The sequence below is a fragment of the Saccostrea cucullata genome, unplaced genomic scaffold, assembly GCF_032062105.1.
Source record: "Saccostrea cucullata isolate Sc308-1 unplaced genomic scaffold, CSIRO_AGI_Scuc_v1 ctg23695, whole genome shotgun sequence".
NCBI lineage: Eukaryota > Metazoa > Mollusca > Bivalvia > Ostreida > Ostreidae > Saccostrea > Saccostrea cuccullata.
This window is the reverse complement of record NW_026923794.1, coordinates 1-22,388: the sequence shown is the minus strand read 5'-3', so window position 1 is coordinate 22,388 and position 22,388 is coordinate 1. Positions and strand designations below refer to the sequence as shown.

At 33.3% G+C, this 22,388-nt stretch overlaps 2 protein-coding genes across 2 annotated transcripts; both read right to left on the bottom strand.

The window, feature by feature from the left end:
* Nucleotides 1-20: 20 nt before the first annotated feature.
* LOC134264924 (E3 ubiquitin-protein ligase TRIM33-like) lies at nt 21-1,438 on the bottom strand (the record flags this gene model as incomplete). The annotated part of the gene is made up of 1 exon (XM_062747173.1): nt 21-1,438. A coding segment is annotated over exon 1 (1,273 nt), but the record flags the coding sequence as incomplete, so codon positions are not given.
* Nucleotides 1,439-13,352: 11,914 nt separating this feature from the next.
* LOC134264923 (partner of Y14 and mago-like) lies at nt 13,353-16,734 on the bottom strand. The gene is made up of 3 exons (XM_062747172.1): nt 16,602-16,734; nt 15,269-15,365; nt 13,353-14,722 (listed from the first exon to the last, which is right to left on the bottom strand). Exons 1-3 carry the CDS (start codon nt 16,648-16,650, stop codon nt 14,275-14,277), a joined length of 594 nt encoding a protein of 197 aa, XP_062603156.1. The 5' UTR covers nt 16,651-16,734; the 3' UTR covers nt 13,353-14,274.
* Nucleotides 16,735-22,388: the final 5,654 nt, after the last annotated feature.

The following is a 22,388-nucleotide window of genomic DNA, read 5'->3' as shown; positions in this document are numbered from 1 at the left end:
TAATGGTTGTGACAAATTACTACAAGACCTGATACCTTTCCTCATCTGTGCACTTTTAACGGATTTTCTTTTCGGAGGATCCGTAAATTCACGTGGTGCATGTTTTGTTGTTGCGGTATAACATGACAAGCGAGTAAAATTTGCAGTAAAACTAAAGTCGCCAAATTCGTTGATTTCAGTAAATCTAAAGTCGCCAAATTTGTTGATTTTTTCAATCTCCATTATCCTACTTTCAAAGGAAGATATCAATTTAAATAGTATATCTTTGTTTTTATTCTGATTTTCTTTCAAAGTCTTATATTTCTGACTACTTCTACAGAATTCTGAAACATACGTAGCATCATCCAACTCTTCTTTCAGTCTTTCAAGCGATGTTTCAACCTGTTTTAGATACAAAATTCTGTCGCCTTTTGATTCTGCATTCTTTCTAAGAATCTCCTTGAGCTCTTTAGCTTTGGTTGAAAGATTGTCAAGATAATCATTTTTCAGCTGTTCGATATGATTTTGGAATTTAGAAAACACTATTTCAGTAGCCTCAAATATCTCTTTAGTTTTGGCTTCTATTTGTGTAATGTTTTCCTCTTGTTTATTTTGTATACTCTTGAATTCGTCTTCCAGTTTTATCAATTCTTTAACAAGATTATCAAACTCGCCCTTTCGTATTCTTTCTGCCGACTCCTTTACAGTTTCTATTTTGTCACATTTTCTATGTTGAACACAAATACACATTGTGCAGCAAGGAACAGAATGATCCAAACAAAGGAATTCTATTTTTCTCTCTGCATGCTTAGGGCATTGCTCTTTGTTGCTGGTTTTCACGGGTGACAGCTTCAATTCTTTTAAAGATATAACCTTGTGGTCCTTGGTCAGGGAAATACGCCTGTGGTATTTAGCACACATATCACAGAGTCTCTCTTTACATTCATAACAATATCTACTAGCTTCACATTCCTCCTCGTCCCTTTTGCATGTATCACAATAATTTTCGTTTTCTTGATTTTTGGATACTTCGCTTAGGATTTCATTCACAGGGAACTGAGTCGCCCAATTTATTGGTTTACTTGTAAAGATTTCCACCGGAATGAAGTTTCGGCACAACGGACAATGGAATCCTACAGGAGTTTCTTTAGAATTACATGTAGATACGATGTGGGTTGACAAACATTCGTGGCAAAATGAATGTGAACAAGGTAAGTACCTTGGAGTTTTAAATTGTTCAAAACATATCGAGCATTTTGTGAAATCACAACACATGCCACAGTGAACATCAAGTTCTTCTGAAGAAGATGCCATTCTATATGTATACGGTACGATCCACACTGCCTTAAAACACGTACCTTTTTTCAACAGCGGAAAATACTCGTACCCCAGAAATGTATGGCGGCATTTTGTAGAATTTTAATGCAACTTAGTCATGGACGCAACATGTCATTTCCTTTATGTAGTCCTTCAGAATGCAATTTAACAGCTCGTACTTTTGAACTCTTCTTGAATTAAATCCTACGGTTCTCGGTTGCAAAAATGCGCATTGAATAAGGTATTGAGGGTAAAATTTAAAAAGAATTGAAAGTCTTAAAAAATCAATATTCCTCAGATGATCTGACGTAATTTATATTTACTTTGCAAAGGTTCAGATTTCGATCAATATTCAAACAAGAGGTCCAGGGGCCACATCGCTCACGTGAGCAACTGGCTATATAAAACCTAGAAGAAAAATCGGTTAAGTATTGAAAAGTTTAAACATAAGAGTGGGTTCAAGGGAGGAGGGAGAGGTAGGTATTTGAACAAACTTCAATATGTACTTCCTACGGATACTTTTAAATAAAAATTATACATAATGACTTTGCAGTTTATAAGATGAAAATGTTTATTGATATAGTCTTTATATTCCTTTGTATAACTATGATCCATTTTTATGACTCCTCTAATCTCCTGGTTGGTCTTGATTTGAACTTTGAACAAATTTGAATCTACACTACCCGGGGATGCTTCCATAATGAACAATTACAGCTTGACTGTTAAGACGATTGTTAAAGATTTTTCCTATATATTCCTATGTTTCATTTTTCATGGCCAAGAAGTTCTTGAAAAGAAGATTTTCAAAGATTTTGCCAATGTATTCCTATGTTAAACTTTGAACCCCCCCCCCATCATGGCCCCACCTTACCCCCGTGGTCATGATTTGAAAAAAAAAAAACAAACTTGAATCTATCCTATATGCTCGCCTATAAGTCGGTTTAGGTTAATTTGGAGGGATTTGTCATTGTCGGTGCACCTTTTCGGCAGAATCGTTTGACATTTCAATTCACTGATATTTTTACATGGTTTCCATTAATATTTTTCGAAATTACGCCGATATTCAATTTTAAATCATTAAACAAACAAATAAAGCACACTTAAGATATAGATATTGCTATTAAATAAGTTAATACTTGTACTATATGATTGTATAATCTTTGAATGCATAAATGATTATACAATAGACTTTGCTCTTCAATAATATAAAACTGCTACATGTATTAAACTGTCCAGATAAAATACCAATCTCTTTATCACTCATTTATAAGTAGGACACAGAGTTTTGGACAACCCCCCCCCCCCAAAAAAAAGACTTATAGGCGAGTATATACGGTACCCTACCAGAGGACACTTTCCCATGAGATTCCTGGGCCAGTTGTTCTTAAAAAGAAGATTTTAAAAAGTTGCCACTAATTTTTCACTAATTCATAATTCTCTCCCTTTAGAAGAGGGCGTGGCCATTCAGTTGAAGAACATTGAATTCCATTCACCCAAGGATACTTTGTAGCAAGTTTGGTTGAAATTGGCCCAGTGGTTCTTGAAAAGATGAAAATGTGAAAAGTTTACGACGACAACAACAACGACGCCAACGAAAACGACGACCACAGACAATAGACAAATTTTGACCAGAAAAGCTCACTTGAGCCTTCGGCTTAGATGAGCTAAATTCAGATTTCGATCAGTACTTTAAAAAAAATATAGATGAATAGAAGTTTTACCTATACTTAGGTCTCTTCAATAGTTTTTGGAGTTTAGGATGTTTATTTAAACTTTAACAGAAAATAAACATTTACGTCGGCATCAGCCAACTTGCATACTAGTATATCCTGGCAGATGCAATCGAACTCATATTTGCCTTTTAAAGCATTTTTTAAGGGCATACTCAAGGTAGTTTGAACGTTTTTGTTTGTTTTTTTCCATGGAGTTGAACTGTGTGCTATATTTTAATGTCTATATATAGTACGCTTCTTCCAAATCTATTTTGGATGAAACATCTAAATTATATGTTCAGTAATTTTAAATTTTTTCTTTGTATCATCCGAGAAAGAGCTCGGTTCACTTTATTCATGAAGAATATGGAGATAACGAACAGCATTCAACATCAAAGTCCATAAAACAATACAAATTAGGAGCAGAACAAACACAGGCCTCCGAAACATCAGACGTGGGATCAGGTGTCATGGAGGAATGAGCATCCCCTGCCGACCGGTCACTCCCGCCGTGTGTATAAAATGGCCCTTTAGATATACAAGTTGATTGATTAACACTTGATGATCCATTTGAAGCATTGAAATAAAGAAGATGCTTAGTGCCTTTATTTCCTATTAAAAATTTCAACCTAAAAATTCATGTCTTGGAGAAGTGGCTTTATGAAATTGCAATGTACTTGAATTTTAAGGTAAACATGTATATTTGAGTACTTTAACTGAAGAAAAATAATATAAGCGCACTCTCTAATCTAAAATGTTTTTTTATTGATAATCTAATTTCTTAAAATGTCTTTTAATCCTCAGAATCAGTTCTATCATTTACTAGTTTGATATTTTAGATCAGAGGTTGCGCTCTATATTAAATATCGAAAAATAGCTTTACAAATTGGCCGTTTTTTGTAGGCTTTTTCAGAATATGAGGAAACTGACGCATTTCGAGACGACATAACGCATTGACTAGCCAGGAAATTACGTCATTTTTGATAGATATTCACAGGGCCAAAAAAGGCATAAGTGAACATTGTTCTTTCATCAATTGATATCTTTCAAATATTGTATGCTAATTTTTTGTCGATGGAAAGCTGATTACACTCTAATCTTAAATCAATGATATCTTGAAAAAAGTATCAGTAAGGTACTTTGCATATGTCTTTTTATGAATAAAAAATAGATTGCAAAAATTCAAGAAATCATAATTTAGAGAAAAGGCAGCAAAGAAAGCATGCATTTTACAACTTGCAAGTATGGATAACCCTATGTACATGTATGACTATCATATTTTCTAAAAAGATATATTATTATAATTCTGGGTTCTGAATCAAGTGTACATACTTTACACGTAATATTCCTTGAAGTGTAATGCAATATTTAGCATTGCTTTTTTATATATCTCTACTTACTCGCGTTATGGGTAATTGATAATGAATGATGGACAACTTAATCATGTGTAATGTTTATGATATTGATGCCCATGCAGAGTTAGCCGTCTTAATTTCAAGTGTCATATTTAAAGATTAAAACGTTTGGTAGGATCAAGTTAACAGTTAACATTATGAAGTCATAACAGTAAATGATACAGATAGAAGGCAACCATATAATTCCCCGGTGGGTTCTAGTTGATCCTTTCATTTTTTATTAAAATATGATGAAATTTCGGATGAAATTTTAGAAGATACTAGTAACGTAAATGATGACAAAATAGAAAAAGTATTCCATTCTTCATGCACGTTGATAATTATAATAAGTACACACCCTGCTTCCACACCTATGCTGATTTTGTTTAAACTAGGTAATGCGATACTCCAAAAAAAGGAAATCTACCTTAAAGTGGATGACTACCTTAAGTTTCCGATAATATCTCATTAGAGAATCAAAGATACTCTCCAGTCATATATTGACTTGACAGCGGGATACTTGTTAGCTTTGAGAAAAATAGAAATGAAAAGCCTATCTTTCTTAGTATAAAATGGAGTTTTTAAAAAAACACTGATAGAGAATAAAATGAATTTGATTATCTTCCTGATAGTGAGTATACTTTTTTTTAATTTCTACACTTTAAGGTAGGAGGAGGCTATTTGGCTCAATTGCAAATCAATTGTTCTTTTTTTCTTGTTTGTTTGTTTTTTATTATATTAAATTTTATATCTGTATTTTAAACCCAATGCAGCATTTTTCCCTTTTCCATGATAGAGAAAGAAAGCATAATTTATGTTATTTTATTTATAATATGAATTTGTTTGGTGGAGGATGAACATAATTTAGATTGTATGTAAGTGTGTTAAGCAAATCTCACTTTACACTTTTTCTTTCATAGAATATGCACATGTAAAGGAATACAAGTTTTTTTTTAAATTAGAATAGAATTTATTTGAAAGTTAAAATGTCGGAAATCAAATCTTTTACCAGCAATTTAATTGTGAGTTCTATGTATGAATTTAAAAAGATAACATTTCAAGACTAACCCTGAGAGCTTTTTTTTTATAATCAGTTTATTGTACGGGTACACATTCAAACCACGACTGCAAATGTACCACTCACAAAGACCCCGGATGTGAATTCAACGACAACAGTTGTCCCAGTCAGCAGGAGCACAGATAGTCAAACGACAGAGGCAAATGTACTGTTCACTGAGAGCCCGGATGTATATTCAACGGAAGCAAATGCACCAGCCACTGAAAGCCCGGATGTATATTCAACGGCAGCAAATGCACCAGTCACTGAAAGCCCGGATGTATATTCAACGGCAGCAAATGCGCCAGTCACTGAGAGCCCGGATGTATATTCAACGAAAGCAAATACACCAATTTCCGAGAACCCGGATGTATATTCAACGAAAGCAAATGCACCGGTCAATGAGAGTCCAGATGTAAATCCACCGTCGGATAAAACACCAGTAGTCGACAGCACAGGTGTTATGAACGGAAGCATTTCGATTATTTCCATTGAAATCATTGAGTTGCTCAACAGTAAACTCGCTTGGGTTCAAGATGAGGTACATCTGACATTGCTGAGAGATTACATGATCTTCTGTCCAAATCAGGACATGTGTCTGGGAGAGGAAATACGAAATAACGTTAACATTTCCAAGAAACAAGCTTGCACTACCTGCAGTTGCAGCGATGAATGTTTTAAAACATACAATTGCTGTCCCTCAAAAGACCTAGAGAATATCCGGTCAATGATTGAAAGAAACACTGGAGAAAGATTGAGGAATTCTTCACTGTCGTGTTCTGCATCGGAAATAGAAGGAATCAGAAGTACAACTAAACAGGTTACGAAGTATTGGATGATGACGTCGTGCCCCTCAAATTATCCTGAAAATGATATTCACAAAAAATGTACACAAGAAGCTCACCTCATGGCACCAGACATTTCCTTTCACAGACCAGTCACGTCCTATGTCACTGCCGTTACCTATAAAAATATATATTGTTCACTGTGTAATGGTGAAGAGAGACAAAATACTTCGGGTTGGAAAATGTTCGTGAAATCTCAATTAGATGTCCTAGCTGGCGTCTCTGATATTGAAAAGTCTGATGAAGAAATTTACAAATTCTTCATGCAGAACATCACTGATTTTGATATTGTTTTTGAACCTTCGAAGTCCGCGAAAGATATCGTCCAAAAATGTTACTCTGAATATATATCAACCTGCAACGTTACTGGTGTATGGAGAACCTTCGACCAAGTCATCATGAAAGCGTGTGAAAATCTTGATTTCATATCCGTATTTACCGACTGCGATAAACTTTACAAGAATGTTTACTGTGCCATCTGCAATACACAGCGTCCGTATCAGAATCTTAGCTATGAATGCCCCGGGTCAATCCAGGAATATGCAAGGAACAAGGATAACGATTCTGTTAATGTGCGCTTTTCATCTCATAATCCTAAACCATTTCCTCACAAATACAGCGTAAAATGCGATCCCGGTGAAATTTACGATCCAAAAAAGGTAACTACAAAGACCATTATATAGTATAAAAAAGTATATTTTCTAACAAGGTTAGATCACTTGCCATGAGAGAGAGAGAGAGAGAGAGAGAGAGAGAGAGAGAGAGAGAGAGAGAGAGAGAGTTTCTGATTATGTACCCATCAATCAAAAATCATTTTTTAAAAACCTACTGTAGAAGAAACAAAATCAAATATATACAAATGTATTGAAGTTTTCTGATTTAATCATTGAGATTGACCTCTTCATTTTAGAGATCTTGTCTGAAGACTGTATGCGAGCTTGGTTTCAGACAAATTGGACCGAAGTGCGAGGTCAAGATAAAAGAGGCTAACGAAGCAACCTACGTCCTTAACACTTTAACTTGCAGCGACGGCATCCCGATCTTGTCGTATTTTAAAAGACTTCCAATTGAAGACAACGAATACGTCTGCTCCATATGTGGGACTGAACAGCATTTTCCAGTTAAAAAGACGGAGTGGAAAAAATGTCAACCATTATCGATATGGTATAAGGTGTCTCATCCACATCGAGTTGATTTTATGATGGAATATTTATACAACTTGCACCGAGGACGAACCTATGTCAACAAAGAAAATTATACTATGTACACGGCCTTTCATCCAAATATGACTGCTTATGTCAATTCTCCCCGATTTCTTAACCCGTTCTCTATGATCCAATTCCCCATCGATCGCTGTTTGCAATGTTCTAAATCTCGCGCTCTCACATTTTCCTTGGCAAAATGGCAGACATGTCCGAGAGTTCTCGTGGAAACTTTTAGAATGTATATACTCCACGATAAACTCTTGTTTTGCTTCAAAGAGTATGACGCCTGTATTAGCCATTCGTATGTTAGAGTTTCGGACGATTTGCAGTTTATCGGGGTGTGCATACATCAGTACTTACAAGCGATTAGAAATACTTATACTGGCGTCAAGGAAGACACTAGGGGCGAAACAGTTTTCATCATTTGTCTCTTAATCTCTCTGTTAGCATGTTTGCTTCATTCGATATCCACCGTTTTCTTGATAGAAGAATGGACACCTCTTATTCTCTGCCAAATGGCTCAGTCTTTTTCCTACTTTGCTTTGAATTTTTTCCTTATTTTGACGAAACTAGTTTTTCTGGGTGAGATATTTTGTGCTGTGTTTGGAATGGTGATACATTTCCTTTTCCTTCTTGCCGCAGGTTGGTCTAGCGTTGTCTGTGTCGATTTAGCTCGTGCAATCCATATGTTGTTGTCGTCTGGGGTACGAATCAAGATGAGGCTATCACGATTTGTAACTTATGCTGCCATAAATTTTACGGTTTGTCTTCTTTTCGTTATTTTTAACGCATTCATCGTAAATGATTATGAAAACGATTCTTTTTTGGGATACTCCCTTTCAGACTGTGAAATTTCCTCCATTAACATGAGTCTGTACACCATCGGAATTCCACTGAGTTGCATGTTTGCCGTGAACTCTGCCTGTATCTTTTATATCTCATTTAAAATAAAGGGAATTTTTACTCTCATGCACTGCCCGGAAATTACAATGGTGAAATCTTTCTCTGCGATATCCTTCTTTGTCTGGCTTTGCTGGGTCTTCGATTATATTGTGGCGTTAACAAACATCGCCATCTTCGCCTCTCTTCGACAACTTGCTACGGTTGTAAATGGAATAGTCATTTTTGTTGCGTTCAGTCCTGTATTCTTTGAAGAATGAAGTAAAATCAATCTATAAATCATAACAATGTAGTGAAAAATGAGTGGTTATCCTCATAACCTTACATCCGTTAATTTTATTTCTTTCCCTTGACATTTCCTATGAAAATTGTACTAAACAATAAAGGTTCAGGTGCCATGAAGAAGTGAGCATCCCCATTATAATGAAGTCAAAATTTCCAAATAAATAAACAATATTATAGATCTATGTCGCATGAGGAGAAAATTAGGATGGGTTAAATAAATAATTTCAATATCCTATTAAGGTTGCCTGGAAGTACTAGTTTTATAAAATTTGCTAACTAGAGGCAAAAGATAATGAGACGAGAAGTATTCAAAGACTCTGGGGGAAATTAAAATGTCAACAACAAAAAATAATAATAAACATCCGAAAAAGCAAGAAAACTTTGTAAGAGGAAAGAGCCTCCGCAAAAATTAGTCATTAGAGGAGCAGAAAATGTTCTAGAAAGCAGAGGAACGTTCCTGAAAAAGGACCTTACCAGAGAAGAAAGGATCGTCTGAGGACATTCTTAAAAGCTGAGAAAAAATTCTAGAATGTGGGGGAAAATGCCAAAGAAGGAAAGAACGTTCTAGATATGAGACAATCTCGGTACATGATAAGAGGAGGTATCGTATAAAAAGTGGCACAAGAAACATATATTGACGCAAGCGTCAAAAATCGGCCGCAAACCCATTAATTGTTCCATTGATAAAGTAATTAGAAAATGAAATTTGCGTGACCTGTTTTTAAAATTTCTTATATTTATCTATTAAAATATCCTCGTGACATGAAACACTTGCATGCGACATTGCCGATTTTCTTCATGCATAATGCATGTACAATATTATATGTATAAGCAAACTGTCCATAGACTTTTGCGTCTCTAAATTGTAAACGATCCGTTCTGGTGTAAGTTTGATGTTTTATAAGTAGTTTTAACATAAAAGTACAGAACTAAAATTTAAACTAAGCTTTAGTTTTACTTTAATAAAAACGCAACAAATATGAAATATGTGGGGCTCCTCGCTCTTTCTTAGAGGATATTAACTTCCCCCCAACTCCCTCTAGATCCACCACTACATTTCTCTTTTGAGATGTGACGGGAAAATGCATGGCACATTGTAAAACGCGCTTTATCCTAGTTTTTTGGACCAAAATGTTTTAAAATTCTGTGCTTTTAAGAAATAAATATTTCATTAAATTTTTGATAATTTTCCATAGAAAATGTATAAATATACACGTAATTTCAAAATAAATACAACAAATCCCGTTTAGGCTGTTTAAAAAGAGAAAGTAAAATTGTTGATTTAGAACGTGGTCTTTGTTTTAGACTATGCCTACATATAACTTCGCCGCACTTCAATCATGTCGGAGTATGTCAATGAAACACTTACCCCCATTATTTATATGATTTTAATTTTATGATTATTGTGCATTTTGTTAAACATTTAAAAATATCTTTGTTTAATATTCTATAATATGAACGTTAAATATTTTTATTTAAATTGTTCTAACTCCGCAGAAACGCACATCGACTTCGAACTTTCATATCAAGTAACCGACCGCCTCCTGGCGGCCGGTAATAATTCCCAAAGTAAAAGGGGGCGTGCTACATGTAGGAAGTAAACGAATGCCCTAGAAAAAGGAATAAACGTATTTTGCTGGATATTCTTTTTAGCGCTCCTGGTGGAAAGCATCCTCTGCTTATTCAAGTTCAACGCTAAATGTCTCGCACATATACATGTTCACATGAAGAAGAACATTAAGGCGTGCGCTGAAAAAAATCCTCGATAACTTGTTCAAGATCCAGGCTCCGCCAAATATCGTACGCGTTAAATATAATATATTTAAAGCATGTGTTGTGGAAAAGTGATTAAAATTCTTAAGGGAAAATTAATTCTATAATTTTGAACGGTCAATTACATTTTACGTTAAATACGGTTCTAAGAACATGAAGAAGTACGTTTGCACTTATGTTGTAACATTTAATGTTGACAAGACTTGTTGGACAAATTTATAGAAATCATCGTAAGAATAACATTGTGATGTATATTTTGAATTCTTGATATTGACAATGAGATTCAGTGTGGTGTTGCATTTAATTGATATATCAATTTGTTTAAACTTGAACATCAATTTAATATTAATTGTCACACAAGATATTTTACAGTTTTATATGTCATGATCATATATCATTTATCAACTTTTGAACCTCTTTATCTAGCTAACGGTATAAACCTTTGAACCTCTTTATCGAGCTAACCTTTGAACCTCTTAATCGTGCTAACCTTTGAACCTCTTTACTTTTGAACCTCATTATCTGGCTAACCTTTGAACCTCTTTATTTGGCTAACATTTGAACCTCTTTATTTGGCTAACCTTTGAACCTCTTTATGTAGCTAACCTTTAAACCTTTGTTGCTAACCTTTGAACATCTGTGACTGACTGATATTTCAAATTGTGCTGCTTAGTGGAAAAATGAAATGAAGATAAATTGGATTAATTTTTTTAAACATAGAAAAAAAATCCTTGAGGTGGTAATTTATCAGATCAGATTTTTACAAAAATACATAATTATTTTAAAAAAATCGAATTATGATAAATGAAACAAAATAAGGGCCATGGCAAAAAGAAAAAATGCAAATGATATCTATCCCTAATATCGGTGTTCCTTGATAATCGGCCCGTCCTTGTAAATTGAGTCAATGTCCGTGTATCTGTATAAAATAAAATATTTGTATTGTAAAATGTTGTATGTTTGTGATGATTTATTCTGCGTTATACTTAAAACGGGCATTAAATAAAGAGGACTTCCCCTATTCCCATGTTATTTCAAACATTTTCAATATATCAAGCGGACATGGAATTATATATACACGACAAATGTTTTAAACCCAAACTTTAGTGATGACTCCTGGGTCTGGGATTTTGAACAGATTGGAAAGAAAAAGAAACATATTAAGTCTTCTGGAATCCCAACATATACTTACAGATCACTTTCTTAAAAAAAGAAATTTCTCAAATCAGTATGAGTAATTCTTTGATTATTCCAATTCACGAAGGTGAGTTCAATTCTCTCGATCTCCATCTGCTCTTGATTCATAAACTTGATAAAATCCTTACAAAATTAAGATCATTACCAATGTTCTACAAAGTCTTTTCAAACATTTCTGGATGATTGATTGATTTGTTTGTTGTTTAACGTCCCTCTTTTTCACACATATGGAGACGCCGAGATTGCTGGTAGAGAGCAACAAATGTCCTTTACTCGGCACTCAAGGCTAATGAGCAGGGAGGGATCTTTTCCTTGCCAGCACCTACTGCGACACGGGACCTCAATTTAAACGGTCTCATCCGAATGACCGGTCTCCACGTCCCACAGTAGGATTCAAACCCGCGACGTAAGAATCAAATCCTTACTTGACGAATCTAGAGCAGACTTTCTAACCACTTCGCCATGTGGGCGACCTACATGCATGTACTGTGCTACAGCATACTATAGAAATTGCGTAAATCAAATTTTGGTTTGGGGGGGGGGATGGAGTGGCCAACTTTTTCAAAGCCAAGTTACTTTCACTTCCAATTTTTTTCCCCTACATTTCCTTGATATCACTATACTATGGTAAAAAGTGGGGGGGGGGGGGGGGGGCAACCAACCTTTCAATGAACATTTTCTATAGTAAAGGTAATGTTGGGGAAAAAAGTGGGGGGGGGGGGCCGGCCCCCCCTGCCCCCCCCCTCCGGCTCCTGCACCATGTGTCAAACCCTGCCTACTATATAGGCATAGTACATGCATAATGCAACACTATTATATAAATATGTTACTAGTGGTAATAAACATATTCAGTTACGGTTAGATGCACGGATAAATCAGAAGTTGACAAGCTGACATCAGATTCATATAAATATAAATCCAAGCATACTAGATGCCTAAACAAAGTATGTACTAAAATTTCAAGCATCTGCAATGAGTGGTTGCTGAGAAAACTGTGACAAAAATTTTGTTTTTGTGTTTTATATATGAAACGAACAGGTGCACGAATAAACAGGAAGTTGACGTTAGATTTGAAGAAAAATAAATCCCACCATATGGCATGCCTGAGAAAAGATGTTTATAAAATCTTTATTTACAAACTTCCTTTGTAAATTGTTAATATACGTTCGGCATTCATTGAGTTTTGAAAATATCTTTTTTTCATAATAAATGTTTTTCCTACGTACCTATTTCTCTTTAGGTCAGGGGACAGGAAACAAAGATTTTTTTGGGCCTAACCTGTACATGTATGTCAAGGCTTTGTTTTGGATCTACCATATCCCACTTCTGGTGTATTTATAGTATTTAAGGTTCATTGATACTCTGATAAGAGAAATAACTCTTAAAGACATAAATGTCTATTATTCCTTTAAAGATTTGCCATGTTGAAGTGTGTTTTTTGTTGAATTTTGCCCTGCAAGGTATGCTGTAATTGTTTGTATTTTACTAATAAAATACATTTCTTTTTAGAAAATAATTAAGGTTCAAGCAACATTTTATATGTCAGAGTGAGGTTTATGAACCTTTACTTCAAAATGCCAACTCCACACATAATTTTTCAAAATAAAAAGATATCTTATAACAAACACATCATATGTATATAACATGTAGAATGTCTCATTTGCAAAAAAAAAAAAAATCAGTTTTTATATTGGTTTGACCTATTTATTTATTTTTTCTCAAAATGCATCAAAAACTTATCTAGAAATGATAAATGAATGCACAACATTTTCTGAAACCTGATATGAGTCAATGTTCCTTATCTAACACATTATGGACCCTGCAGAATATGTTTCATAATTAATTCATTTTTTAGTGAATATTAAAACATGTATTTTAAATTCACTTACATTATGTACGTGATAGAAATTCATTTTTATAAAATTTACTATCAGGCCAAGCTCAAAAAATTCTTTGTTTGCAGTTGCCGATCTAATCTTTTGAGTGGGTAGGTACAATGTAAGAAGGCATTCTTTTTTTTAATTAAGTTTTTGGATATTTGTTAGATAAAAAATAATACAGCTTTTCAAAGACCTACTAAACCAGAATAATCTTCAGTCTTGTATAAACCAGATTGATAAAATCTAAAATTAAACAGTTTTAATATTCTGAAAATTAAAATAAATATTATAATTGCTAAAAAAAAAAAATTTGGGTCGGGTGCAATTTCAGTGGGTCGTAGGCAATTGCAAACAAATAAATTTTTATTTTAGGCCAAGCTTAAAAAATTGTTTGTTTGCAGTTGCCGACCTATAATTTTTTGACTGAGTCGGTAGGTAGGCATTCTTTTTTTTTGCGGAAAAAAAAAATCAGATTTTTGCTAGAAAACAAATAAAAGAGGTTTTCATAGACCTACTAGACATGAATAAGCTCATCTCTTTTTATAAACCACTGACTGATAAACAAAAAATCAAAAATTTTAAAATAAAACTGTTTCAATATTCTGAAAAATTGAAAAAAAAATTACAAAATGGCTAAAAAAAGTTTGGGTCGGGTGCATTTTCAGTGGGTCGGTAGGCAACTGCAAACAAATAAATTTTTATATTTGGCCTCACTGTTTTCACTTTACAATTAATCTTCTAAGTCTAATTCCAGGTCTTCTATTTCATCCACCAATTCTTGTCTCTTCGCTACCTTCGCCAGCTGCTCTTTTTCCGGATTCTTTAGCTCACCCGAGTCAATTTTAGCTTTTAAGTCATCCACTTGTTTTAATTTCTTTTTCAAGTTCCTAAGTTTCTTTTCTATGGCTGCTTTATCACTAGGTGGAACCTCATTCTGAGAAGCATCAGAAATTTTCGAAGCTGCCAGCATTGCAGTAACTGTCTCTACACTTTCCCCCCTCCCCCCAGCCCCCGACTCCTGCTGATGTTTCTTCTTTTCTTTCCGCTTGGCGTTCTTTTTAGCAGACTTAGACATGGGTTGGCTGTCGGATTTTTTCGATGCCTCAACATCTTCTGGGTTTAGTCCAGGGGGCAGGGTGGGTCGACTTTTCATCCATTGGACTCCTCGATTTTCATATCTTCAAGAAGTCAAAATGAAAAAAAAATATCATTTGTTGAAAATTTCTAACACTGCACTTGTATGTAAATTGATGTTTTTAAAATTTAGCCCAGTTACTGGGTACTGAGTTGCTTGTGTATTCATGAATGAGCTCTACACAAGTTATTTCTCAGTAGTATTCATGAGTTAATTGTTTTTTCATGCCAAAGCTACCAAATTATGAAGCCAGCTTTTGTAAGTTCATGCACATACAGTATACAGTGTACAACAATTAACTTTGTATTCAAGAATTTACCACCAATTAAAACAGCACATGAAACTATAATTTTACTATAAATTTGCCTAATGAGGAGACCAGTCCTTCAGATGAGACCATATTAAACACTGTTAACTGAGGTCCCAAATGTCACAGAAGGTGCTGGCATGAAAAAAAAGGTTGCTCAAAGTTTAAGTGCTGAGTACAGCTCTTAATTTTAATTTGCAGCTCTCCACCAGCAAGTAGTGGTATCTCAATATGAGTGAAAAATTCTTAAATGGATGACGAACAAAATAAAACAAAACTTACACAGGAACTTCCTCTTGGGGTACATATCCATCTTTGACTTTTCTGGGCTTTCTCCAAGTTCCGTCTGGTCGACGTGTGGCAGGGATATAAAGCTCACCTGAAAAAGGAAAAAAAAGAACTCTATGGAAAACACTCAATCATGAAATAATGGCTCAATCTTAATTAGATAAGACTTCTTAGGTAGATTAATGGCATAAACACTTTGCGTAAGAAGATCTGACACAACCTGACTAGGGGTCATGTTCTCCTGAACTTTATGATGTGAATATTCATTAAAATGGCGTGGATCTACTGATCTAAAAATTCTGATTTTAATTAGATTGTGTATTCATACACATAATATTGTACGAATTTGAGAAAAGTTGACTTTGATGAAGACTTGTTTCCAAATAACTACTAACCTAGTAGCAATTGTATGAAACTTTGTAAATTTTAATATCAGATACTGTAAATGATATAGCCAGAAAAACTTTTAAAACTTTCAGCAAAACTTCTTTTTAGGAGCTACATTTTGGTGAATGATTTTTACATACTTATTTTCAGAAGAGTTTAAGATTAAACATTACGGCTGTCATGGGTACCCGAAATGACCTGGAACCACGGAACAACTTATTCGTTTTTCCAGAACTCGGTTCGGTTCCAATTTGTACATTAGAGTAGGTTGTACTATAAAAATGGCCTCAAAAACATGAGATTTGTTAGTACATTGCCATTATAGGGTGATTTAAATAATTTGTACAATTGTTTTCTAGTCAGGAAACTACTTTAAAATAGTTATAATGTTGCTATTTCTAAGATTAAATGAAATTATTCTTTGTTGTTGAAAATAATACAAATCATGAGCTTATATTCCATTACCTACCCGAACCGAAAAACCCAAAACCAAACCTAAAAAAATCAGAACTGACTCAAAAAAATTTTGGAACCATGACAGCCCTATTAAACATTGAAATTTCATTGAATTATATATTTTCACTGCTCCAATTTGTGATTTTTTAAGGCATTCTGAAAAAAATAGCACATTTAAGAAAAAAAAAAGTTTGATAAATAAAAAAGCTAAATCAAGCTATTCTGAATAGCTTGATAAAGCTAGACATGTATATTGCTAAATCAAGAGATTGTGTCAGATTAATGACCAAATATAGCTGCAGAACTGTAGCATTATGGTTTTATATTTACATTTGCAAATGTTTTCCTTTATATAACACTACTGAAAGCAATGCGTATCTATAATTGTCCAATGTAATTTCTCAGTAACGTCATAAAGGCCAGAAGGAATGATAAAATTCAAGTTTTGCCAAAGATTATGCATTGGAAGTTTCCTATAAATTACCTGTCTTCTCGTCCTTAACAACACCTTCCCGCTCAGGAACAAAATCCATGAGAAGGGTGTAATAATTTCACCGATATCTCAGGTTGTAAGCAAGTGGTGACAAAAATGTGAAGAAATTCGAACTAGAGCTCTTCTGTCAATGAAGATAAAAATAATAAAACTTTATTCTAAATCCGTACTTTACACCGTGGTATGTACATATCCGGAATGCTTTTTATTCAATCTTGTAAAAAGTACACTCTGAATAAATTTAAATATTGATTACCAGTAAAAAATAGTTAATATTTCTTATTTTGTATCCTTCATTATTCTTAAAAAAATTTATGAGGAAAAGGGGGAGGGGGATTTTAATAGAAAGTATGTAACATTATTTACTTTTCATGATAAAAAAAAATTAAAAGGAAACATGTACAGCTAATTTTCATTTCGGTTGTACCCCTCGAAAACATTACAAACAAGTATTTATATCCCAATCATTATATATCAAACAAAATTTTTATCGAGTTTTTTGCTGTCGGAAAAGGCTGGATTTATTTCATCCTCGAGGCTGTTGTTGCATGTATTTCAATTTTGATAAAATTTCAATTAGATATTTAGATTTTGATCTCTATTATAAAATTTACGAGTTTACTAATCTCCCACTGGCAAAAACCGATTCAAATGAAAGCTTTGGAGTATTTTAATTAATTTCCAGAAACATTTATTTCAGTCTTATCACAAATGGAAATCCAGCACCTGTTACACGCGTATGTCGTGCGGTATAATGATGGTTTGTCAGTTTACTGTCACAAAATAATGTTACGTGTATTACTGTAGCATTTAAAATAGAACTGAAACAAATCCGATCTCTTATTAATCCATATTAAGCAATTGAGAAAGAGCGGATATCTGAAACTGGGGTAAGGTTCCATCATTTTAAAACTACTTACCAGTATAGAAAATTATTGATATCAACAAGATAACATGTCAAATTAAAAAAAATATATTAAAATAAAAAAAGAAGAAAAGAATTTAATTTTAATGGCATATTGATTTGGAAGTTTAAGTCTTAAATTTGAAAATAACAGTCTGTAATTAACTGAGTACTGAACAAATTTATTTGTTTTTAACTATGAAACAAAAAAAACCAGCCCATCTTTTTTTTTTTAAATCTAAAAAAAAAAAAAAAGCCACGGTCCATCCTTTCGTAATTCCTTATTATTTTTTTTCAATTAAAAAAAATCATAATTTTAAAGGATACATGAAATGAGATTGACTGAAAAATATTAGAAAAAAAAAACTGTTAGCGGTAGCATATGTTAAGAAAATGTTTGAATTTCATATTGAATATCAAAGTTTTCGTTTGAAATATTACATAGTTATACATATTAATTAAAATTATTTCCACTTACAGAATATGAAACAACTGTGTATTTTAACATTTCTGTCCTTGTTCCATTTATCAGGTAAGATAAAAATTTCTTTCTTTCTTCCTTCCTTTCTTTCTTTTATTTTTCCATTTAAAAATAGTGGTGACTGTTCTTTAAATTATAAATAAAACTCTGTGGCGGTTAAGTGTTTTCTTTTTTATCTTAATTAATCCTTGTTTACCATTACTTTGATAAAAAGAACTTTTATTTTATTCAAATTCCTTGTATATATGTAAACATATATTTTTAAGAGGGGGTCATTTAAAAAATGTTTATATAAAAAAATCATTATCTGAAGAAATAGTTAAGTTTTTAAGGTGAAGTATAAAATTAGCAGTTAAGCAATCAAAACTACCCATGAAAGTATCTCTGAATTTTCAAAATTTTCTCAAAAAATAATGGACGTAATAAGCTGAAATTTTCAGTGAATGTTTGTTTATCATATTTAAGTTAATTATCTATATATGAATAATGGCACAGGGTAATCACGGTCAGTTTTTCAGAGGGAAACAAAAGATTTAAATAGTACGAATAGGGTAAAAATTATCCTTAAAAAATTTATTTTGTTTATTTTCATAAAAATCTAGCATTTGAAATGGGAAAGTGGGGAACACAACACACGAAAAATGGTGACGTTTGGTGACGTTAGAAATAGTTCGCTATGACAGATTGTGTTATAACGCCGTATAATTTAAATGAAACAGAAGAAAAAAAATCCCAAAAAATTGCCAAATCTTTAGTATATAAATGAAATGGGAGTTTTCTGTGTAAAGTCTTTCTTGATAGTCCCGAGGTAATACATGTACAAGACATACAGACAAACTACAATTGTAATAGCTATAAAATTAGCAGTTAAGTAATCAAAACTACTCATTAAAGTATCTTGGAATCCACAAAATTATGTAATTTTATCCACAGTATTCCTTAAAAGTAAAAGATTAAAATTAATCATGTTATATAGGGAAAATTATCAAACTTTCAATATTTTTTTTTTCAGAAAAAGCGAATTGGTATTTCAACAATGCATTTTTTAATTGCATATTGATCAACAAATATATTTTAGGTTAAAAAACGATAGGTATCCAGGCATTCAGAGAAATTGTCATGATTTTCATACTTATTTGGTATTTTATGTCTTCTATTTCCGTCATGTATTCTATAATACATAGTGAAAAAGGCTTTTGCTATCATTGCAAGACACCGCAAATCACTTCTTATTTCATATCGTTAATAGGCAATTGAATCTAAGGCTGGATTCAAGAAAATCTTATTCTCTTAAACTGTATTAAGTTTTTTCCTTTTATAGGGTACAAATGTCAACTTTTATAAGACCTTTTTTAAGACTTCCAAAAACCTCTAATCTTATAAAGATGAATAATATAAAAATTGTTGCTTGAAAAAATTTCATTTTCAAGCTTCATTTTGATGCATTTCAAATTGAATATTAATTTTTGGAGTTATCCTTCCTGGCTGAGGATCGTATATCCTTAAACTCAGAATTTCAATCCAATGTTTACTAAAACGTCCGGAATAAATTCTTTGCGGACGTCGAAGAAAACACAAATCGAATTCGTAAAGGGGGGATAAATGAGACTATTTATGTATGCAGTCTATTAATTGTATACAGTCACGTGATCTTTATTTTAGTGGGCGTTTCTCGATTTCACGATTGTGACGTATACGGCCCTGATGACCATAACCCCTACCTCTCCCCCAAACCTGGCTATGACGGAAAGATCTGCATCCAGGATTTAACAGAGGGAGTATTCTACTGTAAATATTGGAAATGTCAAACGCCACCCTGTCCACGTGAGCAGCAGCTGAGAGGATCCGCCTACAACAAATGTCCACCTGTGAAGGTTAGTGCTCCGGTCTCCCTCCACTTGGAGTTCCTCGGATGGCCCGTACCTCGCACGGAGTCGGCCGAGAATTACCGATTGGCAGTTCTCAAAATGTCAGGGGTGCGTTCAACAGCGTATCAGCTAACCTATCAGCTAAGTAGTAGATATCTATCTCTAATGAACGGACAGCTAACCTAGCTGCGAATTTATGTTAGATTTTGAATAAAGATATATCAATAAAAACTTATTATTGGATCAAATAAAGTTTATTTCAGGCAAAAATATGTATCTAAATTTACATTTGATTCTCTTAGATGTTGGAAATGATCCTCCTTTTTGTAAAAATCTTGAATGCTGCGAATTTGTAACCAAGGAAACCATCTTGGATTTGGGACGTAGCATTAAATATTTCTCCATAAGTAGCGGCTAGATTAGCTCTCCGTTCAAGAGCGCAGCTTTACGTAGCGGCTATGTAGCAGCTGCGCTGTTGACGCACCCCAGGAGTTCTCCGTCCACATGTGGTCGTAGGACCCTGACAAACTTTATTTAATATTTTACGGGGTTATTGCAGCGGCAACTTTCACATTTTGATCATATACAATTGTTCTTCCAAGAATAGACCTCCAAGTATTTAAATACAGTACTTTACCATTTTATGTTTATCGACAAAAAGATTATCATATAATATCCTTGAAAAAAAGAGTAAATGTATATTTATGAATATACATGTATTAAATGACAAGAAAACATTGATGTAACCATCAATTGTCGCCCGGGAAATAAATAAAGTAAACAATGGAAATGAGTCTTGATCATCAAACCGCTTCTTTATGTGTGAAAGACATGCGTCTACATGATGGAGACGATTGTCGAGAATATTTTGAAAACTTGTAGTCGGATGTAAATCGAACAAAAGCGATACCCTTTGAAACTTTATCAATTCCTCGAGTAAATGTTGGCTGCATAAAATATAAATTGAAAGCAGACATATGCATCTGAACTTATATTCAACAATCTATTTCACTTTTTAAAGAATTTATATACAAACAGTCTACAGTACGTTTTTATGCGATAAGTAAAATTCGATGTTCTAAAAAGGGACCCGTCAGTAAATGATAAGCATATATATATGTATATAAAAAGTAATTATATTTTTAGAGAAAAAGATAGCAGTATTATGATTAACAATCTTTTTAATGTTTAGAAAACCTTTCATTTTGAATAACTTCTCCCACCTCAATACCCATACACCAACACTTAAACTTATATGGGAGCAGCCCGGTCCTCCAGGCTGCAATAAGTGTATTTTACCTTCAATGTTCTCTAATTAAGTACATGCACCGATTTTATATCGCATCGTCGCAAACCTTGGAAAATTCAGATTACTGGTACTCATGTAACTAAAGAGAAATGCACTGCAGTCTTAGTTATGGAAATTTGCACAATGTCTAAACATGACCATTGCCTAGATTGGACGTCATTTAGAGGACATCATTTAAAAACGATAACATTTTAAAAAAAAATGAACTTATTTTGTCATGCTCCTTTCAATGTCAGTCAAATTGTGTAAATAAGTATTTTATCGTGATATGTACATTTTTATGAAATATCCATTATTTTCTTTTTCCCTACAGGAACCTGTAGCAATGGTGGAGTGATTTACGAGGCAGGGACCTCATTTTTATGCGCGGATGGAGCGAACACCTGTCGCTGCGGTAAAAATGGGAGTGTGGGATCAACCTATATGATGACGAACAAGTATTCCCTCTGTCGAGCACCACTTGTAGGATGAAAAGAGAAATGAAATATCTTGCATTGATTAAAAAAAATTCAAATTTTACTCTTAACTCACAATTTTCAGAAAACACTGCGTGTACTCTGTTAAACTGGCGATTTTATAATTAAAAATAATTATGCATAATGTTTACTTATTCATCCTAAATATTTTTAAAAGTCATATGCAACGCAGTTTGAACTTTATTGGGCTCTTCCCTAGAGTTGAAGAGTTCCACTAAATGAAGGGACTGTGTGAATGGTTGCAATACTTTTAATGTCTATAAATAGGTTTGTTCACCTCCTCTAAAAGATATTTTGATGAAAAAAAACTGTAATTTATGTGTCGTAATTTATATATATATATATTTTTGTATGAATAATACAATTTTTTTCATAAGTTGATATTTAAATCTGTTCAAAACCCATTGGTATCGCATGCAGATTTTTTTTTCTAAGAACATGCAATGGTACTATAATTTTAAATTTAAAATATAGTGAAAAACATTCAGTATTTAAGTTACCTTGTGTATGTCCTTAAGGTAAAAGTTATCCCTCTTTGGGTTATTAAATTACTTTTATCATTATTAAATACAAAGCTTTTTGTAGCTTGGTATCTCAACCACTTTGAAATCTTTAATTTTAAACTACTAATTGAAAGCAGTACATCTTTAAGGTATGTCACCTCATGAAATTTGTTAAATCAAGGATTTTTTGAGAAGTATATTTTAGATAAGTACTCATATGGTGTGACTTTTAAAAAC